The sequence below is a fragment of the Mus caroli genome, unplaced genomic scaffold, assembly GCF_978045245.1.
Source record: "Mus caroli unplaced genomic scaffold, Mus_caroli_1 scaffold_6, whole genome shotgun sequence".
NCBI lineage: Eukaryota > Metazoa > Chordata > Mammalia > Rodentia > Muridae > Mus > Mus caroli.
The window spans coordinates 6699243-6719627 of NW_028227261.1; the positions used below are offsets into that span (position 1 = coordinate 6699243).

At 48.0% G+C, this 20385-nt stretch overlaps 1 protein-coding gene across 4 annotated transcripts in view; it reads right to left on the minus strand.

Annotated features, from left to right (window-relative positions):
• Clstn1 (calsyntenin 1) overlaps positions 1-20385 on the minus strand; it is a 69904-nt gene that overhangs the window by 5763 nt on the left and 43756 nt on the right. The window contains exons 3-11 of one of the 4 annotated variants that reach the window (XM_029476268.2): positions 18940-18969; positions 17647-17842; positions 15667-15875; positions 10892-11041; positions 10591-10776; positions 7928-8176; positions 7488-7609; positions 4462-4624; positions 1394-1450 (exon numbers count right to left, since the gene is read on the minus strand). In XM_029476268.2, coding sequence (XP_029332128.1) covers positions 1394-1450; positions 4462-4624; positions 7488-7609; positions 7928-8176; positions 10591-10776; positions 10892-11041; positions 15667-15875; positions 17647-17842; positions 18940-18969 — 1362 coding nt within the window. The remainder of the gene's footprint in view (positions 1-1393; positions 1451-4461; positions 4625-7487; positions 7610-7927; positions 8177-10590; positions 10777-10891; positions 11042-15666; positions 15876-17646; positions 17843-18939; positions 18970-20385) is intronic. The other 3 variants (XM_085838581.1, XM_085838582.1, XM_085838583.1) reach the window with 3 other exon arrangements.

Below are 20385 nucleotides of genomic sequence, written 5' to 3' on the forward strand. Positions count from 1 at the left end.
TGGCCGTGTTACCAGTGGTGGTGGCGTGATGGATGGACATGCAAGTTAGTTCAGAACAAACCCTGTTGTTAGCCTTGTAGTCTACATGGAAGCGCAATGAAAAATTAAATTGTTTATGATCATGCACATGGCCTGAAGAAGAGAGGAGCGGGGGAGGGGCCCCTCACCCACACCCTGAATGCTCAGAGGCCCCTCCAAGGTCCTTATACACCTGGCTATTCCTTGACGACAGCGGCCAAGGCAGTGCCATCACCGAGGTGCAGAGACACTGCCTCCCTCCTCACTACCTGCTTGCTCAACAACTGCCACCTATTGGCCAAGCACACTGTGGGACGCTCCTCCTGGCTCTGAGGACTTAGGAGCCTGGCTCAATACACAGCAGGAACTCTGGATGCTTAGATTCCCCACATAAAACCCTCTGGGGCCTTCTACATGTCTACGTGTACAGTACTCACAAGTGTATGTGTGTTCACACATTTGTGCATGTATGTAGGCATGTGTGCAATGCATACATGTACAGTATGTATGTTCATATATGTTCGGGTACATGTGTGCGTGTGCATGTGAGTCAACCTGAGGTTGACTCTGGAAATCTTACTCACTGAGGTAGGCCTCTTGGTGAACCCAGAGCTTGCCCATATAGCTGGTCTAACTAGCCAGCTTGTTCAGGAAGTCCCTGTCTTTGCCTTCTGATCACTAGAATTACAAGTGGGCCACTGGGGTCACTCGCTGTTCAGGAATGTGGTAGGGATCTGAACTCTGGGCTCCATGCTTGCAGAGCAAGCATGTCATGCATTGAGTTATCTTGGCTTCCCGGAAGCTCTGTTGAGTTCTATCTCTGAGGATAACAGTCAGGGAAGACAGAATTAAGAAAGCAAAACCCTAGAGGACAGACTTGACCACAACAACCAGCCACAAACTACAGCTCGCCTTTATGTCAATGAAGGCCAGGGCCTTGTCACGTCAAGTCAATCCCTAGGGAATTGCGATTTCTGTTTAGAATTTCTGTCCATTAGGACAGAAATTGTAGAAACTGCTCTTCTGTCCCGTGGCTCAGCTAACTGATCACCATGAAGGGGCCTCCCAAACCCAGCCTGGGTAATTTTAGTGGGAGCCTCATGCAGTGGGCCTGGGGAACTGGAGGCACTAGGATCCCCACAAATGCAGCATACAGGGGTGTGATCTGCCCCCCTCTACAGGGTTGATGGGGCAGGAAGGGAAGTCCCAGGAGGCAATGGGGAAGCTCGATGCAGGCAAGCAGCTGAAATGGTGTCTGGGGTCGAAATGCAATCTGCTCATCTCATGCGACATGTGGAATGGATCAACGTCTCGTCTTTAAAGGAAACGCTATAGTGAATGGGGAATGCAGGTGGGGGTGGGGTGATCCATCAACCTGCAGAGGCCATCGTCGCAGGCTCAGTCTCATTGCCACTCTCCACTCCTGAATACTCTGGAAAGGCAAGACAGACGGCACAAAGGACCAAGAGGTTAGGGCCTTCACACTGGACCTCCAAAGTCAAGTGCTTTCAAGGAGCAGCCGAACATGGGCCCCAGAGACCAAAGTCCCCCTTGACCGCTGGGACACGGTTCACCTGCCTACAAGCTTGCACTTGGTGACGTTTCCCCAGAGGTGATCCCCCAATGCTTCATTTGGGGTTTCTCTTTTATACAGGCACTTCTTCTCCTTGCGGAAACACAAATCGGTTTAAAGTGTGATAAAGACGCAGGCACACCGAATTCGTTATCTGTTCAGCTGACATGACAGTGCATTCCTGGAGGTCTGGTTGAGAGAGGCGCTGGAGCAGACGTAAATAAACTTTCAGCTCCTGGACAGTGTCTTCTTTCCTCCAGACAGGAAGCAGAATGCACAGACAAAATGGGAGGGGCTCATACCAGGTCCAGATGTGGCACATGAAACACGTGAGTCTGTACTTTCTGGGTTTTAAGTACCAGAGGAAGGATGATGTTAAGAGGGACACTGGCTGACTGCCTACGGACCTCACGGCAGGCCTGGGCACTCACAGAGCACAGTCTCTACAGCTGCAGATCAGGGTAGAGAATCCAAAGCTTCCCTGGTGGTTAGACACCCATGGCTGAGCACAGAACCCACTCCTTCTGTACTGTGTTTTGGGGAAGTGCCTCCCCTTGTCACACTGGCCATTATGCTGTGCTTGTTACTCCATGCAACCAGTGTGGAGATGCCTTGGGATGAGGCCAGACCTGTGAAGTGTATACCTCCATGTCCACCCACCAGGATCTACAATTAGGGGTGAAGCAGCTGCCAATGGCCCATCCTCCCCACTGTGAAGTATCAGGGAGAGGGGTTCCACATTCACTGAAAGGCAAAGGGCAGCTTTTCCCATGTGAACTGAATTTTAAACAGCGTGTGTTGATAAGGGCTAGAGAGATGGGCCAGTGGGTTAGAGCATGGGCTATTCTTTCAGAGGATCGGGGTTCAGTTCCCTGCACCCACATGGTGGCGCACAACCATTTGTAACTCTGGTTCCAGGGGATCTGATATTCTCTTCTGGCTTCCACAGGCACAAGGCACACACATGGTGCCCAGACATACATACACTCGGAAATACTGTAACACATGGAGTTTTAAAAATGAGAAAAAAAAAATTGTGTGGGTTTGGTGTGGAAATCGCTGTCAGGCTGAGACAGCTGAGGTCACAGAGGAAGGATAAGAAGTACCTGGTGTTTGGCAGTGACCCCGAAGCCAAAGGTGGCAGGACAGCCCAGGGTGGCCCACTTCACCAACATGATGGAACTGCTTCCTTCAGGTATATGCGTGTGTGCGTGCGTGTGTGTGTGTGTGTGTGTGTGTGTGTGTGTGGTTTTGTTTTTAGTTTTTGTTTTTCCTTACAACACATTTGAATATAAACCTAAAAGACATCTTATCTCCTTACAGGGAGTTGCACACACCGACAATGAACCTGAATCAGTCCACTCAGTGTGCTCTCTTACTCCTTTGTATCTGAAAGAATTTCCTGAAAAACTGTGAAATTCAAATTCTCCTAAAATAAACGGATTTGTCTTGGGAATTAGATTCATTCATAGTTTTCTAACTAAAGTCAAGGCACCGTCTTCCTATGGGGGAAAAAATCGTATCTAAAGTCTCTTCACCCAGCACACACAGTGATGGTGCCTGGATTTGGGTAGGAGGCTGTCGGGCACACGGGTCACAGTGGGCACGTGACCCTCCGAGGCCAGAGCATGACTCTATGAACTTGAACAAGAACAGTTAGTGCTTACTTCTAATAACTTATTTCCTTTGGCTATAAAGATAGACTATAAACCAGAGCAGTGTGGGTAGTCACTGTGACCCTGTCACCAGGAGAATCATGGGTGTTTTTGTATCACTGCACAGTAGAGCAGGGATCAGCAAACTGTCCCCCCAAGTCCTTCACTAGTTTCAAATTACACTGTCTTCTGGTCCTGCCATTAAACCTTTTTCTCTCCTCTTAATGGGGCATCATGGGTATCACAGAGTCCATCCTTCTGTATGCTGGCCACTATCTCATCTTAGTCGGCTACCTAAGATCCCACAAGTAACCAATGTATTGTTTAAGGGGTTCAGAGGTTTCACCAAACCAGGAAGGCTTCACCTCTCAGGGAATGATCAAAGCCTCCTCTGGTGAGTCACAGCATTTAGGTTCAAATCGCAGCTCTGTGCTGATCACCTGGATAATCTTGGGCTTGCTCCTTCCCTGGGTCTCAGCTAGTTCCGCTATATGAGAGGACTATAAAGCTTCCCTGAGATAACACGTAAGAGGAAAACGGCAGACAGCCTGCCACGGGGCAAACACAGGTGTCAAGGGTTTGCTCTGGCCTCAGGGGTTTCATTCCTCCAGCAGAGCTTTCCAGAGTCCTCTCCAAATGTCCCCTCACTTGCAGGTTCCTAGCAAGCTCTTGACAGCTTGCTAAAGGGCTAAATATCACAGAAGAGGCCTGCCAGCCAGAGACATCTACATCTTTTATATTTCTGTATCTATGGTTCACTCTTTCCTCCAGCTTTGCAGACACCAATAATTAATAAACAGGTTAATATGCTGGTTTCCTAACCATACTTTCCGTGTGTGCGTGTGTGTACGTGTGTGTGCGTGTGCGTGCGTGTGAGTGCGTGCGTATGCGTTCATGTGTGCATGTGTGTGTGCGTGCATGTGTGCGTGTGCATGTGCGTGTGAATGTATGTGCGTGTTCGTGCGTGTGTGCGTGTGCGTGCATGTGTGCGTGTGCGTGTGTGTGCATGCGCATGCATGTGTGCGTGTGTGTTCTCAGGTTCAGGAATGGTGATGTGTCTGTTGTACAAACACACCTTTAGTAAACAACGATCGATGACATGACTAGTGTCCCCTAAAAGGCTACGCACAGATAAAGGAGTCGTGGGTAAAAAGGCTCTGACACAGTGAGGACACGGTAAGGAGCTGTTATTTAATCCCCAAGGTCGTTCGTTACCTTGCCAGCAAGCTCCGACCACAAGCTGAGTCTCTATTTTGGTTGGATGAAGCGGGTAGTCCTCTGTCACAGAGAAGGGCTCATGAGGGATGCCGTCCACGTAGAGAGTCACACTTGGGACTTCCACATTGAGGACAAAGTGGTGCCAGTCCTCATCACAGACCTAGCCAAGGCAATGGAAGCATGACATGTCAACCAGCTGCTTAGCCAAAGACACAACCCCAGCTGCAGCAGGACAGGACCCGGAAGACGAGTCACGCGTAGGAATGACTTCCTAAAAAGAAAAGGATTTTAAAAGTCTGTGGAGAAAGTATCTCACAAACACATCCCACTGGACAGAAGGCTGACTTCCTCATCTCTCCGGCATTAACCAACCAGCGGCAGCAGCAGCACAGGCCAGGGACTCGGCCAGGGGCTGTGCAGTTCTCCAGAAGTTTCCCCAACGGCAGGTTAGACAGTTATCTCCTAAAAACTGAGGTAGCCCTGGCTGGCTTGGGACTGGACTGGGAGTCAGCGGTCCGTCAGCTTTACCTCCCAAATACTAGTCCTTTATTTTCCAACCAAAATAGCAGTATCACCAGTCAAGTTGTATGACAGAGCACATACATGTTCTCTGCTGAACTCCTCATCCAAACAGGAACATACAGGCTGAGGCCAGCTGGTGAGTACCCACGCATAAGGCCTGGGGATCAAATCCCCAGGACCACACATAACCACACCATGGTGCCTGGCTGTAATCTCTCGGCAGCTGGAAAGTTGAGTTTGAGGCCAACCTGAACTATGTGAATCGCCTTGAGAAAGGAGAGGAGAGGAGAGGAGGGGAGGGGAGGGGAGGGGAGGGGAGGGGAGGGGAGGGGAGGGGAGGGGAGGGGAGGGGAGGGAAGGGGAAAGGCAAAGCAAATGGCAGCACCTCTGTGAGTTCAAGGCCAGCCTGGTCTACACAGCAAGTTCAGCCAGGTCTACATAACCAGGGCTACAGAGACCCTGCCTCGGAAAAAAAAAAAAAAAGACCAAATAAACAAATAAGAACATGTAACTCAGACCGCATGCCAAAGTAAACTGAATTCCTTTACAGTAGTTAACAGGCATTATGAATAGATCAACCTAATGGCAATGTCTGACTCCTTCTGGAATCCTTATTTAAACAAACTGTAAAGATGCTCTGGTTCAATAAGATACATCTTTAAAACAGCTTGATTTTGAAGACTTACTGGATAATTGATTATCCTAAGAATTACTGTTACCTTTTCCTCTGTTTCCCTTTTTGGGGGTGGGAATGAGGGTGCTCATACTGGACCCAGGGTCTCAGCTCTGCCCAGCATGTGCAGTCACTAAGCCACGCCTCCAGCCTCCTTAATGAATGTGAGGGCTATGTTACAACTTAGAGACACAATGTCTATATCAAATGCAGCACTCTGTTCCGAATTTCTTGGGAGTTACAGAGTCATTTGGGGATGGGTAATATAAATTATTAACAGAGCACAGGTATAGTCACTGAACAAAGCTGACAAGGGCTGCTCACTGCAGAGGCCGGGTGGAGGCCCAGGAGCGGCCTTTACCCTCACCTGTCTTCCTTATAAATCTGAAGTTTTAACAAATGTGAAACCACGGGGCCTTACACGAGTCACCTCAGTAGGCACAGCCTGCAGCATTCACTTCTGCTGCACAGAATTTTTTCCATGGCACACTTTCCTTAGCTTCTTGGAAAAATACAGTAAAAGCTTTGGAGAAAGGATTATTTACATAAATAAAAACCACAACAGAAAGACTGGCATGCCACAGGCTCCGTTCCCCTCTCATGGATACCTTGGTTTCTGGATCTCACAACTGTTTCACAGAAGTTTGTTACATTTTAGCAAGCCCAGGCCCACCTAACCTAACGACCTGGCCTTCCTTTCCCACTGACTCCATTAACCAAGGAACTCAGCTAAGCCAGAGCTTCCCCCTTCACAAGCTGTGTGAGTCTCCGTTTGCAGCATGCGCTGACTTCATTTCCCTAACAGAGATATTTCAACAGCCTTCCTCCTCCCTTATCACAGGGATGATGGGAAATCAGACCCCCAAAGACATCACCGAGAGGGGTGCTCTGTGGTCTCACCAGACAGACAACATCTCGAGCTAGCAGTTTGTATGGCCTCTGAAAGGCACCAAGATGGCTGCCACTTGAATGTTTAAGGCAGCCTTGGTGCCTCTGAAGGGCTGAGTCAGTCTAGCACTCCCTGGTACAGTCTGGGAGGCCAAGCCTTAGACAACGGTGACTAAGGTGACCAGGAGGTAATCCAGTCAACCATAACAGCACTTTCACTTTAAAACACAGATTTTCTTTCTTTCTTTTTTTTTTTTTTCTTTTGGTTTTTCGAGACAGGGTTTCTCTATGTGGCCCTGGCTGTCCTGGAACTCACTTTGTAGACCAGGCTGGCCTCGAACTCAGAAATCTGCCTGCCTCTGCCTCCCGAGCGCTGGAATTAAAGGTGTGCGCCACTACTGCCCGGCACATATTCTTTTTTAATTTTGAAAGTGTGTATGTGTGCCCATGGACCACAACACGTGTACATGTCAGAGGACAACTTGTAAGAGGTAGCTCTTTCCTTCCATCGTGGGCATGAGCTCTAGGGACCAAACTCAGATTGTCAGGCCTGGGCATGGTGGCGCTCGCCTTTAATCCCAGCACTTGGGAGGCAGAGGCAGGCGGATTTCTGAGTTCGAGGCTAGCCTGGTCTACAAAGTGAGTTCCAGGACATCCAGGGCTATACCGAGAAACCCTGTCTTGAAAAACAACAACAACAACAACAAAAACCAAAACAGATTGTCAGGCCTGGTGATAAGTCCCTTTACTTGGGGAGCCATCTCTTAGGCCCCAAAAGAACATACTATTTATGTTAGTATTTTATGTATAAAATGCACACATGGGAAAGGAGCTTAAAGAGTCTGATATGCCATCCTGTGACCGACGGATACACGGACCACAGTGTCCCTCAGGCTGTCACATCCAGAGAGATGAGACCTGGCCAGGTTCAGTTACTCACTTGGTTCAGCTTCCAGTGGAACTCCGCGGGCCTGTATTTCTTCTCCTCAGATGGGTCCTGACGGAGGAGGAAAACTAGCCTGCACCCGTGGACGTAGAGCGAATAATGGTGTCGGTTCATATCTGCAAAGACAGACAGTGTCTGTGGGTAAACTGCCAACTTCAGGCCCAAGGGGAGAGTAAGGACTGGCTCCTTAATGGATTTAAAGATTTGATCTGTGCAAATGAACCCTCCAGGCGGGCCAAGACAGGGATTAGAAACGGATACACAGGCGCTTTACTGAGTAATCTACTGAGTAAAACTGATAAACCCCCAGGCTAGGTCTTGTCTCTCTTTGAGGACAAAGTGTCCCCAGCAGAGAACGAAGAGCAGCCAGAGGACCCAGTCCCTGTGAGGACACTCTAAAGAACACCAGCCAGTCCAGGGACGACACAACAAACCTGTTTTATCTGAACTGCAGAGAATTGTCTCCTTCTTCCGGCCAAACGGCCCATGCCGCATCCACACGGAGATTGTAAAGGGTTCTTTAGGGTCAAGGGTCACAACGCCGTCTGGAATCCTCACCGCCTGCGTGCCGTTGAACTCAAAGACCTGGTCACTGTCATGGCCGTTGTCGGTGGGGAGGCCCACAGTCCAGTTGAAGGAGCTACTGGGGGACGGGAGCAGCTCTGAGGTGCCGGCAGCAGCCCCTGAAACCACAGGGACAGGACTGTGAGTTCCATGGAAAACAGGGAGCTTGGGAGCGGTTCAGGGCCTCACTAAGGGGTTGGGATGCTTGTGGATTTGGTTTTGCTTTTCCTGAAAAGTAAGGCATTTTTCTTGTCTTAATGGAAATGTAATTAATAGTGCACAGATAGTGACCTCAGTTCTTGAGAGGCAGAGGCAGGGCTGCTACGTTCAAAGCCTGCCTGGGCTACAAGTAAGTTTTAGGCTACAGAGTGAGTGAGACAAAATATCAACACCAACTCACTCACTCTCTCTCTCTCTCTCTCTCTCTCTCTCTCTCATATGCACACTAATGCACACATTCACACAGGCACATTCTCACACATGGACACTCTCTCTCATATGCACACCCACAGACACTCTCACACACTCTCACACAAACACAAACTGTGGATTTTCTGTTTTAAGGAGAAGAATGAAGAAAATAAAACATAGCCAGGCATGGTACACAGGCCTTGGGAGGCAGAGACAAAAGACAGACATATCTCTGTGCATTCAGATTGCCTGGATTACAGAGTGAGATTCCGGCTAGCCAAAGCGATGCAGTGAGACCCTATCTCAAAACAAACAACAACAAAATTACTTTAGATGTTCCCGCCCAAATATACACTTTTGTGTGTAAACACTTCTATCCCTTTTTGTGAATATATAAAAGAGTGGTGTGTGCATGTGTGTCCATGTTTGCATGTACGTGGGCATGCATGTGTATGGGTATGCACATATATGGACAGCCTTTAAAAGGCTGTGGGAAGGAACCATGAGAACATGAGTTCAAAAAAAAAATATATATATAATTTCCCAAGAGCTCAGGCCTAACCTCGCTCTTCCTAGGCGTGGTAGGGCCAGACTAGCAGCCTCAGAGCCGGATACCATCTAGCTGGTTTACTGTCTGTGCTTGCATCTGTAGGCAGACCTCTGAATTCACTTGCAATGGTTTAAAAAAAAAAAAGTGCTTGCTGTCTCTTTCTAAGAATCAAGGGGCTGGGGTCCTGGAATACTGATTTGTGGGATAATCAGGAGTAAACCTGGAGTAAATGATTGAACTGATATGGGCTTTGGCCAGCGAGAAATAGAGCAAACCCAGGGAAAGAACTGCTTTGAGAGCTAACACAACTGTTTTTAGATTTTTTTTTTCTGGCTTTCTGATATTTTTTGGTCAGAAAACCTGAGAATTACTTTTAGAATTTCTCTTAACAGAATTTCTGCCTTAGCTGGAAAATCCAGGGATTTTTTTCTGGCAGCTTTTCCGACTTTGATTGTAAAACCTATGAGCTATCCAGAGAGCGAGCTGTCTCGTAAAGCAAGCTATGTCTAAGAGAGCTGTCGCTGTCTCAAGCAGAACGCAGGCTGTCAGCTTGTAGCCCACGACTTAACTTAGAGTTATCTCTTTCTCTGTTCCCACACACCCCTTCCTCAGACCCCTCTCCAAGCCGAGGCTGGTCCTTGGCACGCCTCCAGCCTACGATGAGTTTATTAAACTGGAATCCTGCTGTATCTGCAATACATACGTACCTTCTCCTTATTCTTCTATAGCACAGCTTAAAGTGGCTGCATAGCATTTCACTGCACAGATACGATGTAATTTACTTAGTCCTCTCTCTGGGACAGGGACTGAGCATCTATGTGTCTGATGATTCTGACCTAAGGATAAATTTCTAGAACTGGAACTACTGCACCAAAGAACGGGGGAGAGAAGAGAAGGCAATGAGGTGACTCAGCAATGAGGTGACTCAGCACAGGTGACCTAACTCAGCACAGTCCCCAGAACCCGAGTGTTGGAAGGAGAAAACCCACTAACACGAGACATCCTCTGACTTCTGCATGAACAACACAGCACACATGCCCCACACACACATAAAATAAAAAAATCCAATTTTAAAAAGAGCAGAAAGAAGATTTACAACCGTCGGGACATACCGTTAGGGTAAACATTTTGTCCTCCCTTCTCGAGGTGGGATTGAACTCAGAGCCTCATGCATTAGGTAAAGCACGTGCCTTTCAAGCAGTATGCCCTATGTGGCCTAGGCAGAACCAGAACTCATGGCTCAAATGACCCCCTGCCTTTAGAATAGCTAGGTTACAGAGCACATCCCCAGACCTGGTTCCTTGCTCTTATATCACTGGATGACTCTGAATATACGTTACTTTATTTGAAACACAGGCTCTTCAGTGCGGACACATACGTAATTCTGAATTGATTCTGATTGATACTCCCCATGCCCGTCCGGAATGAAAAACCAGACAGCAAGGAAACAAACGCCACTTCAGAACACTGCATCTGTTCTATCCATCAGTTTACTGACCAAGTCACAGGGGCTGGGATCCCAAGGAACTCGCCTCCCTGAGACAGAGGGCTCCAGACAGCAGACCTCCTTACCACAGAGCCGGTGAAGGGACTTCTCAGAGTAGGTATCTCGGTCGCAGCCTTTCCCTATGTGGCTGGTCTCCAGCTCCACCGTGGCCTGCACAGAGGCAACAGGCTCATCACAGGTCTCCAAGTGGATGCTCGGGAAGACAGCCAAAGCACCCGTGCCGGGCTCATACTCAATTCTGCTGCTCCAGCCTGCGTTGGCCCATGGATGGGTGTGAGAGAAAGAAAGGAAGCTTGCAACCACGTTTTCTATGGCGCGTCCGTTTCAGAATGGACGACGTTAAGAGCTAAAGGGACGGCAGCTCACCTTGCCACCCGGGGCTGCAGGTGGGCTTGACACTTATCTTCACTAGGACGTCCTCGGTGGCTCTTTTCTTCCCACAGTCGTAGGCTGTGACCGTGAGCTTATACTGATGCTCTTTGCCATAGTTTAGCTTCTCTGTGTTCTTAATATAACCTGGCAGAAAAGGGAAACAATGATGAGAACCATCTTTACTTGGGCTGTGAGGGAGGGACAGACAGAGCCTGAAGTAAACCGAGCCCCGTGATCACAGCACCCTGCCTTCCTGCCAGAGCCGAAGAACACAGGGAATCCAGGTGTCTTAGTTAGGGTTTTACTGCTGTGAACAGACACTATGACCAAGGCAAGTCTTATAAAAAACAACATTTAATTGGGGCTGGCTTACAGGTTCAGAGGTTTAGTCCATTATCATCAAGGTGGGAGCATGGCAGTATCCAGGCAGGCATGGCACAGGAGGAGCTGAGAGTTCTGTCTTCATCCAAAGGCTGCTAGTGGAAGACTGACTTCCAGGCAACTAGGGTGAGGATCTTATACCCACACCCACAGTGACACACCCATTCCAACCAGGTCACACCTATTCCAACAAGGCCACACCTTCAGATGGTGCCACTCCCTGGTCCAAGGATATACAAACCATCACATTCCACTCCCTGGTCCCCATAGACTTGTTCAAAAACATGAGTCTATGGGGGCCACACTTAAACATAGCATAATGCAAAATGCATTTAGTCCAACTTTCAAAGTCCTCATAGTCTATAGCAGTCACAACAATGTTAAAAGTCCAAAGTTCAAGGTCTCTTCTGAGATTCATCCAACTTAATTAACTGTAATCTCCAAAGCAAGGCAGGAAACCAGCTGGGCAAACTCCAAACTCTGCATCTCCATGGCTGATGTCAAAGCGGTCTTCAGATCTCCACTCCTTTTTCATCTTTGTGTACTGCAACAAACTGCTTTCTCCTGGGCTGGTTCCACTCCCTGTTAGCAGCTTTCCTCAGCATGTGTCCCATGGCTCTGGCATCTTTAACATCTTTGAGTCTCCAAGGCAATTTCAATGTTACAGCTTCTTGTTTCAGTGTCTGGGATTCCACTTGATCTTTTGGACTCCTCCTAAGGGCTGGCATCACTTTTCCAGCTCTGCCCTCTGTAGCACTCTAAGCTCAGGTTGATCCACTCCACTATGGCTGCAGTTCTTGGTGATCACTCCATGGTACTGACATCTCTAATACACTGGGGTATTCCACTCCAACTAGGCTTCACCAATAGCCTCTCATAGGCTCTCTTCAGGGTGCCAAGCCTCAAATCCTTTGCATGACCTCTTCAGTCCTGGGCCATCAACTACAGCTGAGGCTTCACCTTCTCCAATGTCCTTCCCTGGCCTCTCACAGTGCTAAGCCTCAGCTTCTCTCCATGATCCCTTCATTCCTTCACAAGCAGTACCACCTGAGTGACTCTTACACATTACCAAGTCCAGCCGCAGCATGAGGTACAACCTTGGGTATCTCTGGAGCACAGCTTCTTTGTGCTCCCAGAAAACAATTTCCAGAAGATTTCACCTCAGTGATGCTGGTCTCTTCTTAATCACTGCTAATTCCTTAGCTCCAGCTAACCAGCATCAATTTTCCCAGTAGTTCCTTCCATTCTTAACTCTAGAGCCAGAGGCACATGGCTGAAGCTGCCGAGTTCTGCTGCTTACAGGAACTAGAACATGATCCCCTTGTCCTATTACATTATCACTAGCTTTATGTTTTCTAAATCCTTCACTGCATAAGCTTGGCTATCCTGGTTCTTGCTCTGTAGATTGACCTTGAATGCAGAGAACAGCATGCCTGTCTCCTGAGATTAAAGGTGTGTACCACCATGCCTGGATTTAATTTAGCTGGGTAGGATCTTGACCCAAGGTCCCACTCCCTTAATCTTTATCTCCTAGAACACAAGATTTTGCTCCATTTCACTTCCTGGTACTCCTTTAATACTCAAACCATATATTTTATATTTTTCCTTTCTAAGCTTGCTATGCTTGTTCAAACTTCTCTTCATAAGACTTAACCAGAGAACAAAGTCTCTGCTGGGCTTTTTTGAAACTTCTCTTGTCAATGCAATTAATCCAAGTCTCTTCACCTTAGCCTCAGGCAAACTTTTCAGACAAGGGCAAAAAGTAGCCACATTCTTCACCAAAATACCACAAAACCAGTCTTTATGCCACATTCTGAAATTCTTCTCCTTTGAAATCTCTTGGGCCAGGTCAACACAGTTCAAATTACTCCCAGCAACAAAGTCTTCCATATTCCTACTAGGATGACCCATTAAGCCCCATTTAAAGCATTCCACTGCTTTCCAAATCCAAAGTCCCAAAATCCACATTCTTTCAAATAAAAGCATGGTCAGGCCTATCACAGCAATACCCCACTCCCAGTACCAACTTCTGTCTTAGTTAGGGTTTTACTGCTGTGAACAGACACTATGACCAAGGCAAGTCTTATAAAAAACAACATTTAATTGGGGCTGGCTTACAGGTTCAGAGGTTTAGTCCATTATCATCAAGGTGGGAGCATGGCAGTATCCAGGCAGGCATGGCACAGGAGGAGCTGAGAGTTCTGTCTTCATCCAAAGGCTGCTAGTGGAAGACTGACTTCCAGGCAACTAGGGTGAGGATCTTATACCCACACCCACAGTGACACACCCATTCCAACCAGGTCACACCTATTCCAACAAGGCCACACCTTCAGATGGTGCCACTCCCTGGTCCAAGGATATACAAACCATCACACCAGGCTTGAGAATGCCAGGACTGTTTGAACCCACACAGCCCATCCCCTGCTTATTCTTGCATTCTTTCTACACTGGTCTTAACTGTGTAGCTCTGGCTGTCCTGGAACTCATATTATACAGGCCAGGCTAGACCTTGGCCTCCCACGTGACAGGATTAAGGACATGTAGCATTCACCCAACTTTTTTTTTTTGGTTTTTTTCGAGGCAGGGTTTCTCTGTGTAGCCCTGGCTGTCCTGGAACTCACTCTGTCGACCAGACTGGCCTCGAACTCAGAAATTCGCCTGCCTCTGCCTCTCAAGTGCTGGGATTAAAGGCATGCGCCACCACTCCTGGCCACCCAACTTTTTAAGAACCCTTTTTTTGCTGTATGGGTGGCTGAGCTCCAGGCCAGCCTGACTGCAGAGTGAGTTACAGGACAGACAGGGCCTTTAATTTAAATGAGTTTGTTTTTATTTCACTTATGTGTGAGTGCCTGCATGCATGTATATACACCACACACATGGCTGGTGCCTTTAGATACCAGAAGAGAGCGTTGGATTCTCCTGAACCTACATTTATAGGTAGCTGTGAGCAGCCTGATATGCGTGCTGAAGACTGAATGCAGGTCCTCTGTCCTGGGTCTGTGGAGCCATCTCTCCCGACCCAACAAAGTCTCACATACGAAAGGCATGGTTCTACCAGAGACTGCAGTGTGCATCAACTTATGACGGAGACACCATGTTATCATCGAGAAGTTATTTCATGAGCTACAAAGAAGCTGAGTCCTTGTGTTTCTCCCATCAGTTACTCAGGAGCCCAGGTTCTGGCAGGGGTAAGAAGATATAAACCCCATCCTAGCTACAATCCCAGCAATTAGCAGGCTGAGGCAGGAGGATAACAGATGTAAGACTACCTTACGCTACACAGGAAGACTCTGGCTCAGTTAAGAGCACACTGCTCTTCCAGCAGACCCATCCCAGCACCCACAGCGCACGGCTCATAACTGCCTGCACCTCCAGCTGCAGGGGATCCAACACCTCTGGGCTCCCAATGTACCTGCATGCCCATGCACAGATCTACACAGAGCCTGGCAGTGGTGGTGCACACCGTTAGTCCTAGTACTAGGGAGGGAGGCAGAGACAGGCCGATCTCTGAGAGTTTGAGGCCAGCCAAGTCTACAGAGTGAGTTCAGGATATCTGGGGATACACAGAGAAACCCTGTCTTAAAAAACTAAATAAGAGCCAGTCGGTGGTGGCGGACGACGCCTTTAATCCCAGCACTCGGGAGGCAGAGGCAGGCGGATTTCTGAGTTCGAGGCCAGCCTGGTCTACAGAGTGAGTTCCAGGACAGCCAGGGCTATACAGAGAAACCCTGTCTCGAAAAAGCCAAAAAAAAAAAAAAAAAAAAAAGCCAAAGAAAAGAAAAACTAAATAAATAAATGTTCATTTATATAATACACATATTAAAATAAATTTTATTAGTTTGTTATTTAATATACTTAATAACATTACATTATTTTATGTAAAAATAAAATAATTTTAGAAAGAAAGAGAGAGAAAGGAAAGAAGGAAGGAAGGAAGGAAGGAAGGAAGGAAGGAAGGAAGGAAGGAAGGAAGGAAGAATGAACGAACCCTCACCTATAGGATAAGGCAAAAGGAGCGATAGCGTAGCCCGGTACGAGAACATTTGCCTAGCAAGCACAAAGCCCTGCACTGGATACTTAGCATTACCAAAAGTGTGTGTAAAAGGTAGCTACAGGGGCAACACGCCCAGCTGCAGGTGGACGGAACTGAGAAGACTGACATTAAATGAGGACTTTACATGACTTGGGATGGAGACGGAGAGCCCCGAAGAGCCCAGGCTTGAGAGTGGCTTCAGACCAGGGAGTTAAGTCAAACCCGAGTGACTCGAACTAGGTGGACTCCAGGCAGCCTGCAAGCTCCCCTCCCATGCTTGGCCAGCACCGGGAAGTCCGGTTAGCCTCTGATCTCACCGGAGGGGCCAGGCCTCACCAGGCTCCTCTGTCCTTACCGTCTTTGTCCACAGTGAACGGCACGTCTGGGGTGAGAATCTCGTAGCTGCAGATCTGGCTGAACTGCGGGGAGCAGTCTGCGTCCACAGCCTCCACCCTGAGGATGCTGCCGTGCTGCTTGCCCTCCACCACGGCCGCCTTGTACGACTTCTCCTTGAACACGGGGGCGTACTCATTCACGTCGTTCACCTGGATGTGCACGGTCGCTCTGGACAAGAAGGGGGAAGGCTGTTGTGGGGGGTTCTGTCCTGCCTTTTACCCAAAAAGCAACAATTCTTTCCCTGATATTGTTTTGTGAGCTCCCTACAATGAAGCCAGAATATAAACCGAATTGCATTCCGTTTAGTTTGGCACACACGGGAAGTTAAAACCCGGACACTGATTGTTCCGAGCCCTAAGATTAAGGGGGCTGACTCAGAAAACCAGTGTAACTAAAGAGGCAGGATTTTCTTTCAGTGTCGGGGTAAGATGTGAAGGGAGATGAATTCATCAAACAGGGACGCACTTTATCTGGCCATGAAATTAAGATACCTTATTACAGAATCTTATAAACATACAGCCAAAGGAAGAGGGGTGAGAAAATAGAGAAAAAATTTCAGTATATGAGCTAAAATAAATTCTGAGGTAGAGAAGTGGCTCAGTGGATGAAGCGCTTTCCACGAAAGTATAAAGGCAGGAGCATTGAGCCCCAGCACCCACAGATATGGCCATTCATCTGTAATGCCCTGAATGGGACTGCAGGACAAGCTGGCAAGCTGGGCTGGCCAAACCGTGAGGTGAGCGCCACTTGCAGGGAGAGACTGCCCATTTCCACACAGAAAGCTGAGAGCAGCTGAGAAACACACGCACCCCAGGATATCCACACAGTTTGTGAACACACATTACACGCACATGTAAAAACAAAGAAATCCTGCCCTCCTCTGAAGGAGGCTGTCACTACGGGGTGTGATCCAGATTATGCAAGCACAGGCCTATAGCAGAGGTACCCCTTCCCTCCCCGCCACTTCCCAGGTCCATAACTGGGTACCACCAAATCAGTCTCCAAATGATGACACTATGGGCTTCAGGGCTTCTCGCTTACCAGGTATCTATCGTCTTTTGGGAGGACAGATCTGTAGCTGAGAGCCCATGTAATGCACAGGCCCATCCTTAGCACACACTCAAACTCTTCTCAAAGAATAAAACGTCACTGTGTGAGCCGGCCGCACATTACTCTCACCACCGCAACACACCATGCTGTTCACCTGTAAGCGTCCCGACCCACGCTCATCTATGTGGCGTGCCCTTACCATGTCCTGTGACAGACAGTATGTGGCCCACACAGTGTAGACACTGAGGGGACTCAGCGCTCAGCAACATTAAATCTGGCATTGAAGGGCTGGTGAGAAAAGTCTATGATATTAAACCTGTCTTTTCTAGAGCCCTCTCTGTTGGAGTACACCCTCTGCTCGCAGGAGACATGTGAACTCAACGCAGGATGGGGGAGGCCTGCCTGCTTCTTTCACAAGCTAGCTAGCTTACGTGTTTAGGGTTTACAGGAAATAATAAAAACAACAGAACCATTTCCTTAGGGAAAAGGTCAATACAGGACCTCGTGTGTGTGTGTGTGTGTGTGTGTGTGTGTCTGTCTGTCTGTCTGCCGTCTGTCCATTCCTGCCTCCACCCTCCTCCAAGAACAGGCATGAGCCACTGTTCCCAGTGGGACTTTAGTTTCTTTACCAAGAACACTCAGTGGGATAAACCATTCATTCTCTTTTCAAAACCTGTTTCCAGCAGGTTCTTTCCGGAAGCTGGACACAAAAGGGGACATGCAGGCTGGAGCCCGCCCTTTGCGACCGACCCGACTGATTCCCCGCAGAACTCTTCCTGCTCCTTTTCAGAACACAGAGAAGAACCCAGGGGCCAGCTCCTGACTGCTCCTCCCCCATGCACACTCATCTCCTGGGTGGCTCTTTTTGGACGCTGTCCGGCCCACTTACTTGTGAGACTTTTTCACACCGGTGCCATCGGGGCCCTTCCCGCAGTCGTAGGCCTGGATGGTGAATGTGTAGTCTTTCTGTAGTTCACAGTCCAGTTTCTCTTTTGAGCGGATTATTCCCTCACCCGTGGACTTATCCACTACCACGGCATCAAAGGGGACATTCTGCCCGTGAATTTTAAAGCCACAAATCTCACCTGGAGAGTAAACCGAACCGGGTTAGTACATCTGCCCCTCGAACCGTCTGCACATTGCCCTCCACCCCCAAAGAAAATAGGCAACAACAACTTAGCAGCCAGGGGGTTTAGAGGGTCCGTGGACAAAGCGGGGACGCTGTGCTTCAGCACGGGTGAGTTCTGGGGCTTTATTAGAAGCGGTCTGGCTTTCCAAGCAACTGGTTTACTTTGCATCCATTCATGCAGGGATAGATACAAGAGAGAGGACAAAGGCAGGCATTCCACAGGAGCACTTAGGATGGCCGGAAGATAAAAGGAGTCTCCTGAGTGACAGCCAGGGCCAGGCTGGCCAGGCGACCCGAGCGAGCGCTCGCTCGACAGCTCTTTGGGTTTGGGAAAGGATAAAACACAGAGTTAAGCATCGAGAGAAGACGTAGAATCAGCATCATAATTACAGAAATTCTGTCAAGAAAAAAAAAAAGAAGAAGAAGAATAAAAAGTCTTCCTGTGCAATGAGCCTGGCTAAAATTAGGGAATCAAAACAAACCGCTAAGTCAGAGTAGTAGAAATACCAAGTTTTCAGGCATCCATTTCAACGGCTGGCATCACTGTCTGTTACAGGACGGGTGTTAGGTTTCCTTGGCTCTGGGCGTCACACTACGGAAACTAAGAGGGACGCCAGCCTGGGAACTTCACTACTGAGAAACTGTCCTAGTTAGAAAGGTCCAAGGTTCCACGCCTGCCCGTGGGAGAACAGATTTAATGTCTGATGCAAATGTGAAGCTACAAAATGTATTTCATATAAAAATAAGACTGTGCTCTTTCACAAGTCCAATGGATAGGAGAAAAACAGTGCTAAGCAAGAAAGCCCAAGTAAACAAAACCATGTGGTCCTGAACATGTAGTTCAAATGGATGTCTGAGTTCTAGATATTTCTAACCAAGGGTCTGGTTACATACAATTTCCATAAATACACTTTAAAAAAAAAAGAACAAACTAGGAGGATAAATAGGGAGAAACGGCATGGCAGTTGCTTCTGTTTAATGGCTGATTCCCAATTTTATAAACAAGTTAGTGGGTTAATATTCATAAAAGGGGGACAAAGAACCCTTCATCACCTTCTTTGGTGACTGTCACCTCAAAACTCTCTAAAGGGAAAAAAGACAAACCCATGTCAGTAATTCAGGAAAGAAACGACTAGGGAATTACAAGGAAACAGTCAGAGCTGCGACACAAAAGCTGGACAGGTCACTTAACACAGGCTAATCAGACAGCTGCTACACTGTTACGAGAGACTCCCTCGCACCAATTGCTACTTTGACTCCTACTTACCATAAACTATGTAACTTCACAACTGAACTCACTCAGGGATGAGGCATTCAATGCTGTTAAGGTTTCCCTTCCCAACAACCCAATACAGCACCCCCCCACCCCCCCCACCCCTGTCATTAGGACTTTCCCTTCGATGACTATTAATAAGGAAACCTAAGTGTTCTTATTTGCTTGTTTTAGAGATAGGGTCCCACTATGTAGCCCAGAATGGTCCAGGCTAGCCTGGAACTCACAGAAATCCCCTTGCCTCTGCCTTCTGAGTATAGGGATTAAAAGTGTGAGCCACCACGCCTGAACTATGTTTCTATTTTTAAGCTAAGTTCTCTAACTACAACTCTAGAAGCATTCAATTCATCATTAGATTTACTGAAACAAAAATCTAGAGCTAATGGACTTGAGCCTTTGTTCCCACTAACACACTGTGTCTAAAGTACCCGATCAGAGCAGCAGGCAGAAGTGCCTCTTAAGGACAGAAGCCAGGTCACAACAACCATCCAAGACAGCTCTCTGGTGGTGACCACTCTGTTGACTGGCTATCACCTCGTCAGTGCCAACCCAGCAGGCCACCCCATGCCCACCACGGAGAAGATGCCACTCTAGGACTGCAGCATTGCCCAAATTCCCTTCCTTTTGGGTGGCTTTACCATACATCTCCCTAAAGAAGAAATACTGCTTCATTTTGCTCGTCTTTAAGGCTTTAAGGATTAACACGGAACGAAGGTTTTGTGCCTTTCGCCCAACCTCACAATCTAAAGCTCAATTGTCCCACTGATGCCTGAATCAGCGGTTTACTCATTTTTTTGACGGCCTAGCAAGCCTTCAACATTCACTGTTACTAAAACCACTTTCCAGTCTGCCTACAGCGCAGTCTCAGGCCCTTTGCTGCCTATGAACAGTCGGCAGGAAGTGTTTCTGTCCGTGTTTTCTTTTCTTTTTTTAAAAAAAGATTTACTTATGAGACTATGCTGGGGCCTAGCAAACACAGAAGTGGATGCTCACAGTCAGCTATTGGATGGATCACAGGGCCCCAAATGGAGAAGCTAGAGAAAGTACCCAAGGAGCTAAAGGGAACTGCAACCCTATAGGTGGAACAACATTATGAACCAACCAGTACCCCGGAGCTCTTGTCTCTAGCTGCACATGTATCAAAAGATGGCCTAGTTGGCCATCACTGGAAAGAGAGGCCCATTGGACATGTAAACTTTATATGCCCCAGTACAGGGGAATGCCAG